Genomic DNA, 18297 nt, shown 5'->3' with positions numbered 1-18297 from the left:
CACTTCTTCTTTCTTATAAATATATAAATATATCAGTTCTTCGGTTTTGGATTTGCCCGTTTTTCTCACACGACTCTTACCAAGTAACAGCTTTCTTGATGAGGAGTAATTTTGTGTCATTTGCTTCGTCTTTTGATGGTCATGACGTTATGTCAAAAGTTTAGTTTCTGCAAAGGTGGTCTCTGTCCTATGATGAAAAAAGAAACATACTTAATGACATAAAGACCAGTTTTGGTGGACAGAAAAGCACTATACTTTACCTGAAACTGATTTGTCAGGTTCTTGCTTTTCAACTATTCTCCAATTTAAACTATTACCTTACCTTGTGTGACTTGCTTTACTCTGTGCACAATGTGAATTCACTGCTACTGTTTATAATGGGCACCTGAGATGAGCAGCCCTCTGAATTACAAAAAGGAGTTTTTGCATCATTGCTGAATGTTCACAGGCTAATTTGAAGCTCTTATAATCCCATTATCTTTCCACCGCCTCCTCAGTCTATATGCGCTATCAATATATCAATAGATTAAGATATTACAGTTACGACAGTGTGCGTGTGTATTTTAAAGCAAAGTTTAATGAAAAGGTTTATAGATTCAGTAATTAAATACTAAATAAGTATTATTTCTTATGCAGTCATTTCATTTTTTAATTTACCCATTGTTATGTGTGTCTCTTACTATTTTAACATCATTTTGTCACTAATATAATGATAATATATTTTTTCCTATGAACGTTAAATAAGCACTCATATGGTAAACCGGTATAAGCAAGAGGAATTGTGGTACAGTTTAAATATGTATATTTGTGAGATACTGGTGGGTGTTTTCTAGGCAGTATTAAAATGCATATATTAGAGTTTGTTTGTTCCGCTGGGAGTGTGAAAGCAAATGCCACAGATCGCCTTTTGAATAAATAGTTAATGTTGTAATATTGCCTTATTTTACTATTCTAAGGGAAGTAAATGTTATCTATATTTTAACAATGTATTTTTTGGACATATGATAAACTAGAATAGCACAAAATCAACATTATTTAATTTCAGTATAGTTAAAGGACCTGTATTACACAACCATGTTATAAGACATGTTATAATGCTGTTACATTCTCAAAAACATGGACAGAGTTGAATTTTGTTTCATTCACACATTTGAGCAACTCTTCATTATCTTACTTTATTGTTTGTCTACATCTCCCAAACTCAAAATGCTCTCCCTTATGATGTCATGTAGTGGTAGCTTTCAAGTTAATGGCTACATTTCAGCTTTTGTTCAGTATGTGCAATTCCAGGGCTGAAATTATTCTACTGATTCTAGTGAAGGTGTATGGAGTTTAAAAACACAGTGTAACAGTGCACCTGTATTACCAAATGACATCACAAGGTGGAACAGAGTGTTTTAGGTTTGACAACTCACCTTAAATATTCAGTTTGTGTGTTAAACGTGTGTGAATGAAACAAAACACTAGGTATGTTAGTGATGAGGAAACAAAATTATAACATAGATTTTAAAATTACATTATATGAGTCCTTAGTGAAACCAGCTGTAACATCGTTGTGACCACCAGTTCATTAAATTGATGAGTGTAATTGGCAATGGTATGTATTTTTAATCAAGAAGTGTACAGCCAATCCTCAGTCAGTGAAAGCAGGTTTGTGGTTTGGGGCAGAGATCCTATTTTGGAGAAAAAAAGACTATTGTTTGTGTTGAATGGCAATGATTAAAAGTCTGTTCACTGAAAACTGAGATCAATCAGTATAAAAGATGATGTGATACTTGCCAAATCACCCAGCCCCAGTCCACTACATACCAATTGGCTGCCTACATACTGTCTGAAAAACAGCTTGTACATTCATTGCCGTAGCATTCAGGTGTTTACTGTGGGGACTTCCATGTCAGTCACACATTTAAGCATCACACCTGTCTTCTCGTGAGACTGAGCGTTAACAGCCTTGTGTCTCTGCCTGTTTAAGCCTTTGTCCCTTTGAGCTGAGCACACTTGGAGCAGGATGCAGCTATAACAAACTATTGGCCCAAACTGCACTGTGTTCCCAAAGGAAGCCCGACATCCCCGACCCTGAAAACTGCAGTCGCTCCTGTGATGAAATATTTACTCTTTCATTTGTTTTTCCTCTCCTTTTAAAATTGCGGATGTTTTTTGTCAGGAGCTGAAGCTGACCCTGTAACTGTGGCTTCCATATTTGTAGTGTCTTTGGTTGGCTAGTCATGCTTATAAGATTATGCTATTTTTACATTTATATATTTTCTCTTTTTAGTGTCTTATTTTTATTTTGAAATGTGGCCTTTATTAAATATTGAAGCAAAATTGAATATCTGTTTTAAGGTTTATGCATGAAACAATATTTGCTTATGTTTTCTTTGAATGTACACTATATCACTTTTTTATCCATCTGTCCATCACCAGCTTGACTCCATACCTGGAATATTTCACAAAATTACATAAAATGTATCTATCTTCTAACTTCATGGCAATTGATGATGTGGAGAGATGACTCCACACACAGTAAGAATGCACATTTTTCAAGATATAAGAATGCCTATAATTGAATACATTTAAGATTCATTAGACATGTCGCCATATATGCCATACTGTGGAACATTTCAGTTAAACGTCTCTGTGGACAGGGAGGTGGCAGATTGCTTTTAGAAAATTTACAAAGTGTACTTTTAATGTCTTACCTTGTCAGTCTTTTAAAGTGTTGAATCAGTGTAGTGTTATGAGAACTAATATGCTGCTGCTGGTGAAATCAAATGGGTTATATGATGTTTGTATTCATCATTCACATTTCATTTGCAGGAAGGAAGAGCCACTGTGAACCAGGACACCAGGCTGGACAACAGGGTCATTGATCTCAGAGTGAGTTGAAGCTATGAGTAAAGTGTTATTTTGATTATCTCAAAATGTTTTTTCTACAGTTGAAAAGGCATTAATGATGGGGGCATAGATGGTGTGGAGGAAACAGTTTGGACCAGTCAATGGGAAATACAAAATTTTTTGCTCTTAAAACATTTTCTGGTGGATTATTTGAATATTGGGTTAAAGTCATTGAAATAGTCCACTGGGCGCATTGACCAACATTTGTTGTTAGAAGTAACATTCTCTGATGGCAGTTGGACCACTTAATTACTCTTCATGTCTGAATCCATGTAATTTCTATGCATAGCTCATGTAGTTGTAGAATAATAGATGAAAGAGCTGCTTTTCTCTATTGGAAATCATTTGTTTGAACCATTACATATATTTACAAAATATCATTGTGTTAAAACCAAATTAATTTTGTTTGGGATCTCAAAGTACTTGCTTTATTTGAGACAATTTGCACTTCATCAAGTTTTATTAAATTACATATTTTTCTGTTTCTGTTTAAATATTTTTTTTAGCTGCAACATGTTTCAAAAACATTTACTCAAGGCCAGTAATTTCCTACTTAATTGTTGTTTTTTATGAAATTGATTTTTTTATGATCAGCAGCTGCTCTTTTATATACTTCTTTATACACAACAAAGCAGACTACACATACTTAGACACCCAAACGCTGAGGTCTGGCAATAAACAGGATGTCAACTGTTGAAACAGAAGAGCTAAAGCCAAAGTCTGAATGCATTTGTACCTGTAGCTCTGTAAAAGAACAAAGTGCAGCCCCATCCTGTGCTTCTGGGCTCTTCACACGTGGGCATTGTCAGATAGTGTGTGACTCTCTACATGTTGGCTCATGTCTCAATGTGAAGTACACTCAATATACCCCACAGTCTGAAAGCTGTCATTATAACAGTTTGTTCAGGCCAAAAATGCAATTTCTCCATGATCTCTCAAAAGGCATTATTTGTGTCGATAAACCTAATATCAAGTGACAAGTTCACATTTGAGCATAAGGCGAGTTTACTGGCAAGAGAAGACATGTTAGACTCAGAGAAAGTTACACTTCTTTTACTCTTATTTTTGTGAGTGTATTCAAAGATGGTAAGATGTAGAATATGATTTACAATTCAATAAAATACAGTAGAAATGTACAATGAAAACCTACATACATACAATACATAATATGATACCCTAAATTATGAACGTTTAACATTTTCAGATACAAATAAAAAGTGAAAAAAAAAATCCCAAATGATTCCTTCCAACTCCATCTTCTCCATTCATCCACAATTTTGACACGCACAAAGAGTACACTGGTTTGTGACATGAAAGATATAAAATAATCCTGTATTAAAAGTGGATTTTTTTTTATGTAAAAGACAAGCACATAAAATGACATGCAACATACAGTATAATAATGTAGAATCAGAGGTGGAGAAGGGGAGGATATCGACAGAAATGATTGTTCTTTTCATCTTTTAAATTTACTGGTTGAGCATTAAGTATGAGACAAATTAAATTACAGCTGCAAACTAAGAACTAAAGTGTTTCTTTCTGCTGTTTATTTATTGCAGCTCATGATTTCTTTTTTTATATTATCAATTAGTGTCTATATTTACCTCAGCAATACATAACACTTCAAGATTTGTTTTCGTGACAGACCTGGTTCTGGCTAACAAATAACTGAAGTATCTGCCTATACCTGCATTGTACCAAACCAGTGCTAACCGCTACAACAGAATTTCAAAAACAAAACAAAACGCCCACCAATCAGTGAGTGTCTGAATGCACTGAAGCTGCTGGGTTTGTGTTCCGAGTGGGAGATGTGGTGAAGCTTTAAGGCGAGCCACAGAGCAGACCAAACCTCCACCTTGGTGTCTGATAGTTTTGATGTGTGCCTCCCACGTGGACGGTGCTGGAGGCAGAGAGGCGCTGCAGTAACACCTGTTTGTGTGTGGTACTGTGCACTTTGAGCCCCATACACAGGCCCTGTCATCAGCCCTGCACTTCAGAGCCAGGACCCAAGCTGTAAAGAGGTTCCCACAGCACCAAGCAGTCTCTCCACCAGGGAACCATGAACCAGAATAATGATTATCTAGTTCTGCTTTGTTTGCTCTCTAACCCTACCATCTTTGTTTTAGTGTAAAGAGCCTAGTTTGGACAAGAGTAGCATGCTCTATAATTAATTTCACATGGGAGGTTTCTTGTTTTTCTCTTAAAAATGTGAAAAACTATACTAGTTAATTTTTAAGCAGTTTACAGCTATTCAAAGCAATTACTGACTTGCCTTATGCATTTCAAGCATTTTATTCACTGTGATGAGCTTATATCTGCTTTTTGAAGACCAGAGCAGAGTTTTGATGCAATAATGACTCTAACAACAACTAGCATGTTAATCGGGCACTTTTAGATTATCGGTTAATAAAATGTTTTCTAATTGGATGCAGACTGCACACCGTGGTGGTTTGACCTATTGTGCTGCTTATACAATATATCTTTACTGGGCTAAGATAAATCCTGTTTAAATACATGGGCAAATCGGGTACACATTTTAATGTATTTTCTCAAACTAAGCCGTAACGCTAAGATGCTACTAATAAAAATTCAAACAAAGCATTGCACTCTGAGCGGAAGCATTTAAAATCATAGTTAATATTATGCCCATGAGGAGAGCGTTAAAAAGATTTACCATACTTTCATAGACGAGGTTCAATTCAATTCTGATGCTTCTTCTATACTATTGCCTGTATTTAAATTGCCAATAATCAATAACCTTAATATCTCTAATCTGTAAATTTCCCAAGATGCCTTTTTCTTTGTTGCTGAATGAAACTCTCTCGATGGGAAACGTGATATGAGGAAGAAAGACATTGTTCTTTGGTCTCTTTGAACAACCACCAACATACACCTTGTGATTTTAGGTAAATCCCTTTAAGCAACTTGTTTTGCTTTTAAAATCGAAACCTGATTCATTAGAAACCTAGCTGTAGTCAAATTTACCACAGGTTGGTTTCACTTAACTATGAACCAAAATATTGTTGGCATGCCCCTGGAAACTTCTAATGTATCACCATGACCTATGCAACTACCAGCTAAAGTATACATGTTGTTTTTCAATTTGTATTTCTTAAAATTAAATATAATTGTTTTCTTTAGTTTAATTTTGTAAGAGATGCCAAACAAGAGGAAGCTTCCAGTTGGTACCAGACAACCCCGCAGCTCTGTCTCCAGATTAATGAGCTTGCCAGCATTAAGACATTATTACTTTTCCAATCTGCCAGCTGCAAGTCTGACGCGCTTTATTCAGGACTTTGGACAGGCACCAGAGACGCAGAGAAAAAAGGAGGAGGAAATTAAGCCTTTTAATTAAAGCCCAGCCATTCCTCTTGTATTGAAAGGAGCAAACGTCTAAGAAATGTGGTAAAACTCAATTTGAGGACTATACCAAAGGACAACCCGGACTATAGAAGTTTTGTGGTCACTTTCGATGAGGCAGTAGATCTTAGGAAGTGCTTACAGTACTGTATTTAGTTGGCTGAGTCTTGGTGCACAAGCCTTTTCCAGTAGTCTATTAAAGGAGCTGTCTGATTTTTACTGTCTTTAAAAATGTGAAAAACAGAACTCATTAATTGTAAACTGTTTACAGTGGCCCAAACGTGTTCCTTGCCTTCCTAATTCCTAACGCTTTCTTGGAATCCTATCCATTCATCACAATGAGTACATAAGTACGTTTAACATCTTTCAGAGGCTGGAGCGGAGTTTTGCAGTTACGGTAATGCTTCCTTAGCCTGATTCATCAGCCGTTTTCACTTCGTAGAAACCATCTGACCTCGCAGTGTTAGAATTCGTTCGCTCAACAGTAGGCGGGTAGTTTTTTTCATTTAACCAATCGCTGCTATTTGGTAGTCACGTATGTAATGCTCTGCTAATGGGGCTAACTGGTATAGTAAGCTTTTCCCAAATCCCGTAGGAAGAAGGGTAATAACGGCTTTCCCCTTGATGAAATTCACCAAGCATTCTCTTTTTATTCGCTTTAAATTCTCAATCTAGGGAATCGTTGACAACACTGAATATATGGCTCTTCGCTGATTGGCTGGTGCCCGAACTTGCACCTCTGGGGTTTTTGCGAACCGTCTATTGTATTTTGATTCCTGACCTAGTTGCTGAAGCGAAATGAAATTGAGCGGAGGCACTAGGTGGCGCCAGCCTGGCTAATGCTTCCTGGCTCGCAAACTAGAAAAACGTAGCGGCCTCATTTTGACCCAAAGTGTTGCATTTACAATATATCTTGGCTAGGTTCAAACTAATTTTATAAATTGGGTACAGCACCCTTTTAATACTATTTTTGGAAGAGGAAAAAAAACATAAATCTTGCTAGTTGTGGGTGAGTTTTTGACTTCTTTCAAAACTTCTAGTGAGTAAAACTGACTGACTAGTTCTGTAATTTACATCTATAATAACAGGCTTAAATGCCCCAGAGGCTCACATTGTACTGCCAACAAATAATATTCCTCTACGTGTGAAGAAAACGTGATTGTGAAATATGAACCAATGATTCACGCCAACTTTCTTAATGCTTTGTGTGTGGTTCTTGTCTTTTGTTGTTACCTAGACAACCACCAGCCAAGCTGTATTCCGTCTGCAGAGTGGCGTGTGTCAGCTTTTCAGAGACACCCTCACCAAGAAAGGCTTTGTGGAGATCCAGACCCCCAAAATCATATCAGGTACAACTATCACAAACACGTATCATGCCCCAAAGGAAAACAAAAGTGACATATCAGGAAGTTTAGTGTATTTATTGTTATTGCAAAATTAGAAAACCCTATTCCAGTAAGCCCATAATAACAGGCAAAATGTATCCTAATAATGTAATGGTCTCACTCACTGCCTGGGGCCTTAAGTTTATTTAGTCATAATTTCATTTCATTTATTTATTGCCATGAGTTGTTTAGACCTGTTTTAGGGCTTAGCAAGAGCTGTATTGACAAGTGCGCCTTATCACAAAAATTCACTTTCTAAACATATACCATAATGTTGCATAGTGAGATAAGATCGGAAGAATAATCTTATAATGACAGTGATGATAATGAGTTGTATTATGTGTGCTTGCTGCTGGAAACACAGTGAAATAGTTTTATAACACGCATGTCCAGTTATTCTAATATGAGCAAACACAATATCCATAAAACAAGAGACTAAATGGATTGTAATAATATAATCTTATTTGCGGAAATTTAAACTACCTCGTGTAAGTATAATCGGTAACCAAAAATGACCCCTGTGATATTGCAGTTCCAATGCACCAACAATACAATGTAATAATTCTTTTCTAAATCCCTGCTGTCAGATTTAGTAATTTATCCAATTGATGTTTTGTGGTGTCTTAATCAAACACATTTCTATTTCTATGCACACAAGCAGGAAGCAGAAAGCAGTGAGTTAGCTTGAGTTTTGGGAGTGAGCGGACAGTTTAATCTGCCTTTCCTATAAACATGTTGTTTACTAGTACTCTCTGTTCCTGAGATTCTGGTAATTTCGTTGTTGACAAAAAATATGCTCTGTGCATTCATTAATCCAGATTTTTTTTGTCCACCACTGCTTTACAGTTTTGATAGCAAGATATTACCATTGAGAGATGTTTGGATTTCCCATTTTTTCTGAGCAAATGTATACCAAACCAGGAACCATTATTTACAAATACGAAAAGGCCACATTTCTGTTATCACCACTGGTTCTCTTTGTGAACAATAGGTGGATTTTGGATACTGATGTATTGAAATTCAAACTCTCACGTCATCTGCTCTTCGCTCACATTACAACACAATGGGCTTCTAATTTAGCAGGAGTGGCTTTGTTTGAGCTTGCTTTCAACAGACAGTTACTAAAAGAAGTTGGGAAGAATCGCTCATAAATCTTGACATCAGCATTCATTGGGCAGGTTGTCTTTGGTGCTTTTGTGTTGCGTAGCGTCTGTCTTATCCTGATATGTTTACTCCTACATCTTTTTATCTGACAAAAAAGATGTAGGAGCACCTTGTACATTTTCAAACATTTCCCTGACTGAAATAGAGCAAGAAATTTGCTATGCATATATTTCCGTAAACATAAAAAATATAATTTGACTTTAATCATGAATCTGTACACCACAGCATTTTGCAAAAGTTTGTAAAGCGAATTTCAACTTTTCTCACAACTTTCAGTTTTGTGGCGAAGTACTGTCATTTTCACTTCCTCTTCTTCAAGAGACACATACGCAGACGGAGCGTTTCTACATTCAAAAGTGGCGCTCTTTTTTGTTTTGGCGGCACTTGCATGTCAACATCATGTACTCTTTAAAACCACATCTTCCTGTCTGACACGCCCGAAATCACAACGGTTTGTGATGTGTGACCCCCCACCCAATAGCTGTGACGCAATGACAACAATATAACAACAATAATGCCCAATGACGTCTATTAAATATGGGGAACCAGATGTGTGCTGTTATGCAATACCAACACCTGCATGCTGAAGTGAACATGTTGTGCTGCTCATGTTCCATATTTGTTATTTTAGGTTAATTTAGGTTGAACACAAAGTAACCTACTCAATTTTAACTAGAAGAAAATAGTTTCAAACTTCAAAAGTATCAAAATAGAAGATTTTAATATAATGGAAAAAGCGAAATGCCAGTACCATTGGAAATAATTGTTTATTTACCTCCTCGTGTGTGTAATGGCTTTACTTTAACTAGCCATTTAAAATAAAATGACTCAATATTCAAGACGTATTTTAGGACAGTTTTGTAATCTTTATCCTTGATCCTGGTTTAAGAAGATTTGGAGAAGGCTCCCAGAAGATTCTCAGGCTATTGTGATAGATTGCCAGACATAGAAGAATGTAAAATATGCAGTTATCAAACAAAGCACATATTTAAAAAGGCACTATGAAACTTTTTCTGATGAAGGGTCTGTCACTTGTTTTTCTCATGAAAAGATCTTGCTATGCCTGGAATGTTCTACAATATGGTGTAAACTTATCTAGCGTTCATGGTTCAAGGTTTATGCCATTTTATGGACCATTCCAAAACCTCTCCATGAAGACAGTTTCAGACCTCCCACCTGAAACCTTGCACAGTGCACCTTTAATACAAACGCAATTCTATATGAAATGACAGTATTGGTGCAAATTCTTCTTCTATCTATATTGTTTGCACAAAGTCAACTTGAAGTTCTATTGAGCAAAGAAATGTCTGTAAACGAACATGATCTTGTTATGTCTGAGAAAGTCCAAGTTGTGGACAGCACCGATCGAAAAGTGGTGTGTACTTCTGACATACAGTACATCATCATTAGTATGAGTGATGGCTGGCGCTCCTGTGGCACTGGGTCGACACATTTCTCTTGTTTCCTATGTCTAAACTTATCTTTTTTCTTTGCAGCTGCCAGTGAAGGTGGAGCAAACGTCTTTACCGTGTCATACTTCAAGACTAGTGCTTACCTGGCCCAGTCTCCCCAACTCTACAAGCAGATGTGCATTTGCGCTGATTTTGACAAGGTCTTCTGTGTGGGTCCAGGTAAGGCAGCCCACCCATCTGTCCCACACTTTTTCTTATCATTTACAACCTAACAAGCAGCCGGTGTACCATAAGGTGATAGACCCCTGTTAACGTAGACGACAGCTTTAAAATGCCTCCAAATGCATTGAGGTTGTTAAATTTTTACACGCTCTCATTGCTTTCCTAACATGGACTGGAGCTGCTGCCACTGTACAGTTTAGTGTGCTACTGACTCAGCGGGGATAGTAAAGGCTTTTATTAAGCTCCTGCTGTTTTATAAAGGTTGTAGAGTTTATAGGTAAGATAACACAGCAACCAACCTGTTCAACAGTTCTATGTAACAATATTGCAAAATGGAATCAACCAAATAAAGGTAACTGGAAAAGTATTACTAGTAAAAGATTAAAAAAAAAAAATTGCATTCATGAATATGTGTTTGACTGGTTGGCTGTCATTTAATTATTTATACCAATTGTTTTTGCTTGATCGTAATACGTGTGTAAACTAATGACAATGATAATGATTTATTGGATTTAGATGGGTGGTTTGTTTACATTGCATTATTCATTTACTCCATACTTGGTGGTAAGCTATTATTGTAACCACAGCTGCCCTGAGGTAGAGCTGGTGTTTTCATTGGTCTCTCATCCAAGTACTAATCAGGCGCAACCTTGCTTAACTTGCAACATGAGATACCTTTACAAAGTGCTAAAATCCTACTGTAAAATAAAAAATATCTTTGTAAATATTTAGATTTACTTCAAATTAATTCATACTTGTTTATAATGGTGTCACATTCTGCTTTTTGCAAATATTAAGGATGCTGATCCAATATTTGCCAATATAAGTGTTTGTGTGCTCTAATCTCACCAGAGAATAAAAAACCTTAAGGTTATCCTGGCTGTGATTATAATGCCTTTTTGTGGTGACTATAGTGAAGCCAATAAAAAGAGTTTAGTTCATTAGTCCCAGCAGTCCGAAGCTATACGGACCCGACCACTGAATGGCTCCTTTGGTCTATCCAGGGATGCAATTAATCATTGAAGCTACACTTTATGTGATATTGTTGAAGTTGTAGGTTTAAGTATATATGGTACACCTGACCACAGCTTTGAAATCTTAAGTCATTATGTCTCAGTACTGTCTGCTCTGACATGGGACTACTCATTAGTAGTCTCATGATTAAAATGACTGCAGACCCCCAGTGTAAACATTAGCAAAATAAAAATGGAATAGTACATATTTACTCTGTATATTGTTTTCAGATTTTAGTTATTATAGCACACTATTTACTACATTGTCTGCTCCCCACCTCAATTAAACTCAACCGGCCTATGTGACATTAAGCCATCTCTCACCCAGTAATACTATGCATAGGTTTGAATGCATGTTTTTAAATTGGACTTGACAGCACTAAATACCTTTGAAATAATACATAAAAACATATGATCTCTAATTTAACTGTCAATAAGGTCAATATTTATGTGTTGACATGTGAAATCTTCTGTGGTTTCAGTTTTCAGGGCAGAGGACTCCAACACCCACCGTCACTTGACCGAGTTTGTTGGTCTTGATATTGAGATGGCCTTTAACTACCACTATCACGAAGTCATTGAGTCCATTACCGACACTATGGTGCAGATCTTCAAGGGACTGAGAGACAAGTAAGATCAAAAAGGAGCTACTTATGCCTCCTATCTCCTGACATGCAGTAATGAGCTTTCAGCCTGTTCTGCTCTTGTGATTAGAATATCTGCATTCAGAAAGCATCTCCAACTCGCTCCATATGACATTGGCTAGTGGCTACAAAATGTGCTGCAAATTAAGCATTCAGAATACTTCTCAAATTTTGTCTCAGATTTTGACAGACAAGATTTCTCAGTGGACTGTTAAAAGATTTTTGGACTTTGGAGATTTTTATGTCACAATGTTGGCGTACTTAAATCTAGAGTAAATGTTGTCACCCGAGCTGTCTGTTTTAATGACGGTCAGTGATTTTCATTTTTGCTGTCAAGCAAGTGGGCACCAGTACAGCGGTATGATGGGACTTCATTGCCTCCCAGTGGTTGGAACCGGTACTATATATAAAACTGCAAAGCCAAGTTTAAGTTAAGAATGATGAGTTCTGTCTTCATATTTACCTACTAAATGTGGATGGTTTACTTATATACAGTGTAGATGGTGTATTAGACAGTATAAATTTGAATAGCCTGTTGGATAGGGTACAAGATACTTCTCTATACTATACTATACTACAATAAAACTTGTAGCGAAACTAGATTCTCATTTGAACAGGTATCAATACTAAAAATGTCTCATCAGCCGGAAAGAAATGAACCTTTCTTGAATAGCTTTAGAATGATTTTGAGCTGTGTCAGAACCACATACCTGAATGACTGAGGGGTTACACAGATGTAAGGCCACATGGTAATATAAAAGTAAATATTATGATTTCATATTGAAAATAACATTCTATTGTCTATAGTTTTTTTGTGTGTGTTTTTTTTTTTTTTTTTTTTTATCAGCATTGTGCTCTGTTCCTTGAAACAATCACACGACTGTTTCATAGCTTTTTAGTTTGTGTCATTGTTCCAGTATTTGTTATCTGTGGTCAACAAATTAACCATGGCTCAAAATAAGATTAATCTGAACACAAGTTAAGAGAACAACTTGGAAAGTATCTGATATAGCTTTTGGAAATGGCACAATTAAAACTATAGAAAATGAATGGCATAGCCTCAGGTGCACTGTATTTCCCATATTTGAACTTGATCTAAAGAACTTCAAACAGCGCATACACAATGCCGTATGCTTTTAAGTCTGTTGACGCCTTTCTGTTCCCAGTTTGTAGATTTGTAGATAGTGTGCCATTGTGGGGGAATTGCCAGACAAGTTGCTGCCCTGAATAGGTGATGACAAAAGGGGATAAAGTCCATACTGATGACGTGCCACTGTTTAAACAGAGACGGGCCTTTATAATAGACAGGTGTCCCTGAGAGATTTTTTCACATGAATAACTTCAGCTAGTCGCTCACCTCCTGTTTGGTAACATCTTGTAGCTGGGACATTTAACTCACTGTTTACTTGGTTTAACTTGTGACTGCAGTTCCTCTTTCTGTGTGCCCAAGACTGAAGATAACATTCCCACTCGTATTAATGATGAAATGAGGATGGACAATTTGGACTACAACAACTTCTTTCCTTCATATCAGATTGAATCGCGTTTTCTCTGACAACAAATAAATATGGCTTTCAATCATAATTAAAAATTTTTATCAAGTGTAAGTGAAGTTTAATGAAAGTTTAGATATGAGAGTAGCATCATTTGGGGTTGTGTACAGGAAGTAGTTACAATTTCCAAACAACCTTAAAATAACTCAAGATATATAATTCTAATTTCATGTTTTATAAGCAAGACTGACTTTTAATCTGTGCCAATTGACCAGTTTCTTCCTAAAAGTCTGAACTCTGCCCCCAGCTACATGTTTTTACTGAAAAATGATTAGCTCTGCACCTCTCAATTAAAAAGACCCAAGTTTACACTGTTTATACTTTTGTTGTGCCTTGTTAAAGCCAGTGTCACTGTTCTTCAGTGTATGTGGATAAGTTTAGTCATTGGCAATGACACCCTCTCTTGTGAAAGCTTTAGGACATTTCACCATTCAAAAGATAAAATATTTTGTTTTGAATTGCTTTAAACTGCTATGGTGCTAGTGCTATTTTTCCATTACTCTGAAAAACCCATGGATGCAATATACTACCAGAGGAACAAAGCCATAGAACTGACTTATGTTTTTATAATGGTCAATAAGTTACACAGTTATAGCTCTACTGAATATTGGATTATTTGCTTTTACTGAATGAAAACCACATCAACCATATTTAAATGCATCTCAAGTAAACAAACAAACTAAACTAAAATCATAAATGTTTTAAATATTTTGCACCAAAGCCTCATCATCATCTTATCTTGTAGTTTCCAGACTGAGATCCAGACGGTGAATAAGCAGTTTCCTAGTGAGCCCTTTAAGTTCCTGGAGCCTACTCTGAGGCTGGAGTTCCAGGAGGCTGTGGCCATGCTGCGAGAGGCTGGCGTGGAGATGGGCGACGAGGAGGACCTGAGGTGAGAGGTCAAAGTAGGAGTGTGCCACATAGACAGTATAAAGAAGTGGACTTTCGTGTGACATCACTCACAGCGTTTGGCCAGCGGTTATAGGACCAAATTTGGAGTTGAGTTTCATATTAGAAATAGGAGCTTATTAATGGACAAAATATCAAAAGAAAAACGTCAGGATCATGCAGAATGTCGTAATACGAACATTTTAAGACCAAAATGACGAGGCTCACTGCAGAGACAGTTTTTGAATGTAAAGTCAATTGGAGCCAGAGTTGATGGAGCCTTAGATGCCCCCATGCAACACTTGCTATTTGTAACGTGGTAGCTTGCGGGTTATGATCATGATGAAATTATGATTTATATAGGCTGCCTAAATATGTCTTAAAGCCAATGTAAATATAGTCAGTCATCTGCTTCTTCTGAAAGTTCCCTCTTCACAGTTATTGATTAAATCAACCAATAGAAGTTGGAGGGAAAAGGTGTCTTTGTTTGAGCAGACAGCTTTATTAAATGGAGAAATAGGGAATGACAATTCGGTGATTTGTAGCAATAGCATATTGTCACAAGGTTGAGCTCACAATTTGATTTGTATCACCCAACTCTAGGTCAAATGTCATATGCATCATTTTTAAGTCACATGCCATCCACGAGTTTGATGTCAAATAAATAAGTGTATAATGTTGAGGGAAATAGGGAAGTGAAAGGGTAAGAGCGAAGAGAGAGTTGAGTACATGTAACTCGGTCCAACTCATGAGTGTGTTGCGCCGTCTATTGAAAGTAAATAGTACTAGTCCATTGCAAAAAATTTGAATATCATGAAAAAGTTCGCTATTTTTTATCACTCGTTTCCGAAAGTGAAACCCACATTTTATATAGATTCATAACATACAGAGTGAAACATTTCAAGAGTTTATTTTATTTTTTTAATTATTTTTTTATAAAAATATTGTGGCTTACAGATGAAAAAACGAAATTCTGTGTCTCAGAAAATTAGAATATTACATAAGATCAATGAAAAAAATGCAAAGTTCTACCATACATTCTAAATTATTAATACTCAGAGCTACAGACTGAAAAAGATATTTCTTTCTGAAGTTTAATCCAAATGTAAAATGCTTGTAAGACAAGAATATTATAGACATTTATTTTTTCTCCACCAGTTTGTAGTTTCTGAAGTTATAGATGTACAATTATATGATATTGGGTTTTCAAACCTAAAAGGAGAAAAAAGGTATAAATCCGTCTTATCTTGTTCCTAGCTCTTACACGCTCTTCGGCATATCATTAGCATTCACATGGATCCATGTTTGGCCACTAGCACAACTTTAGAACTGCTTTTTCAGGTGAAGAAATGACATAGGGTAAACCACAAAAACGTAGTCCAATCTCATCCCAAAGCATCATATAGTGACTCTTTCTTCATGTTAGTGTTCCATAAAATGGGTAATAAAGATGAAAAATGTTGGGTGATTTTATTTTAAATTCCAAAACTCCTTTTTTTCCCCTTCAGTACACCCAATGAAAAGTTGCTTGGCCGCCTTGTGAAGGAAAAGGTACAGTGGTAGTGATAATAATTAACATTTCAAATTAACTTTTTACTTGAATTTATAGGTTTTTATTTCTCTTTTTAGTACGATACTGACTTCTATGTGCTGGACAAATATCCTCTTGCTGTCAGACCATTCTACACAATGCCTGATCCAAACAACCCTGTAAGTCTTCCACAAACATTTGTACAGCCACACAGCGACATATGTCCAATAAGTTATGTAAATGTTTGCTAATGAGCACCATGGTCAAACTGTGGTAACTGTCCAGAAAACATGTCTCTGTGGATAGAGATGGGTCAGCCAACTGTTTGCCTTGGCTCCAATTAATGCTATAAATTCTTCTGGAAAATCACATTCATATAGTGTGGTCAAGAATAATTTGACATTCATACTGAAGTAGTCACAAAGTAATGTCTGGAGATTTTTAAACTATATGCTCTCTCACACATTCACATATGTATTTAATATATTTATTGTAAGTGAAGTTTTATGTTTTTTTTTTGGTTGTTTTTTTTTTTACTTTGATATAGCAGTTGAATCTTTTGTGGTTGGTGTGCAGAAACGTAATATGTTTCAGAATGAGAAAAATCTAGCATCATTGCCTTAACAATTAACAATTCAAAACAAAATATTCTTTTGTATGGTGAAAAAGTACTCAAAATCTTGGCCAGAAACTGCAAGCTGAAACTCTTGAACAGAGCATCATCATTTCAAACAATCTAAAATAATTCAAGATATTCATCAGTCTAATTTAAGTCATTTGTGTCAGCTCTACAAATATGAACATTGATACTGTCTGTTTATTTCTGATCTTGATTGAAATGTATGTTAAACCTAAATGACAGTTAGTGTTGTCACTGATTCTGCATTCTGCACTTTGTAACAGAAATATTCAAACTCATATGACATGTTCATGAGAGGAGAGGAAATCCTGTCTGGAGCCCAGAGAATCCACGATGCTGAATTGCTCACGGAGAGGGCCAAGCACCATCAGATTGGTAAGTAAGAGATGGTGAAACTGAACATTTAGGATTTGGCTCCCTCTGCTGGTTGGGTAGAACAAAAACACATTTGTGGACAGCAGCAGAAAGGTTTTATTTTATAGCTGTTTTTTCAAAGCAGCAACCAAAAATAAAATAACTCAAAACTAATCCAAATGTGTTATGTAGCTGTTATTTATCCGTCAAATAACTACAGAAAAACTTCGTATAACTAAACGTTCAAACAGTATGAGACTTTTGGGCCAACAACACCCATTAAATAGACTTATTATATAAATGTATATATCCAACCAGGTTATCGGCTAACTGATATTTGTATTTTTCAGTATCAGCACCAATTTCTGATATCAGTATCGAATCAGTGCATCCCTCATTGTTTTATCTAAACACCTGAAAAAACATACGTCTTCTAATGGCTTAAAAATGTTTCATCTAACCCTGTTTTGTGCTGGCTTACAGATCTAGAGAAGATTAAAGCTTATATTGATTCCTTCCGTTATGGAGCCCCTCCCCACGGCGGCGGAGGCATTGGTAAACTTAACATCTGCCCCAATCGGACCAGTAATGTATTGATTGTTTTGAATAATTATTGACTGTTTGATCCATCTTTTTCAGGTCTGGAGAGAGTCTGCATGCTGTACCTAGGTCTCCACAACGTTCGTCAGACCTCCATGTTCCCACGTGACCCCAAACGCCTCACGCCTTGAGATCTGCCATCTGTCATTATGAAGCATTGGACTAACACACAAAAACTGGTGAAGGGGAAACAATACTAATCCACTATCCTTAAGGTCACAAAGTAAAATAGGGAGCAGCTAGTGCCACCAATTTCAATTAACGTGCCACTGATTAATCATTCAGAAATAAGGTGAAATAGTTTGATAAGGTTTATTGGTTTGTGTAATTGTCTTAACCACAGTTACATATATTTTAATAAGAACAGGCAGTTTAGGGTGTTTTAAGTATGTAACCGCACAAACTAACCAGTAGTTTACAAAAAAGTCCCTGTTTTTTTTCTATGGATGTGATGAAGATGCATTGAGTTCCTTTTGACCAGCACAGACTCAAGCTACGATTGCGAACTCCACAGGCAATGCCGTATGCCTGTCATTGCAGGGTTTTTTACATGATTCAGTGACTTTATAGGTCACATTAACAATAAGAATAAATAAAAATAAATAACTAAACTTCTGGTTTATTTCATATTGTGTA

The 18297-nt window shown here is 36.3% G+C and overlaps 1 protein-coding gene across 1 annotated transcript in view; it reads left to right on the top strand.

Annotated features, from left to right (window-relative positions):
• Positions 1–18272, top strand: part of dars1 (aspartyl-tRNA synthetase 1) — a 36306-nt gene extending 18034 nt beyond the window's left edge. The window contains exons 9-18 of the mRNA XM_020920308.2: positions 2818–2877; positions 7493–7604; positions 10301–10435; positions 11934–12081; positions 14394–14540; positions 16045–16087; positions 16166–16246; positions 16971–17082; positions 17545–17616; positions 17701–18272. Coding sequence (XP_020775967.1) covers positions 2818–2877; positions 7493–7604; positions 10301–10435; positions 11934–12081; positions 14394–14540; positions 16045–16087; positions 16166–16246; positions 16971–17082; positions 17545–17616; positions 17701–17792 — 1002 coding nt within the window. The 3' untranslated portion in view covers positions 17793–18272. The remainder of the gene's footprint in view (positions 1–2817; positions 2878–7492; positions 7605–10300; positions 10436–11933; positions 12082–14393; positions 14541–16044; positions 16088–16165; positions 16247–16970; positions 17083–17544; positions 17617–17700) is intronic.
• The last annotated feature ends 25 nt before the right edge of the window (positions 18273–18297 follow it).

The sequence above is a fragment of the Boleophthalmus pectinirostris genome, unplaced genomic scaffold (assembly GCF_026225935.1).
Source record: "Boleophthalmus pectinirostris isolate CB_2022bp ecotype Guang Dong unplaced genomic scaffold, ASM2622593v1 HiC_scaffold_1, whole genome shotgun sequence".
Classification (NCBI taxonomy): Eukaryota; Metazoa; Chordata; class Actinopteri; order Gobiiformes; family Gobiidae; genus Boleophthalmus; species Boleophthalmus pectinirostris.
This window is presented reverse-complemented; position numbering and strand designations above follow the sequence as displayed.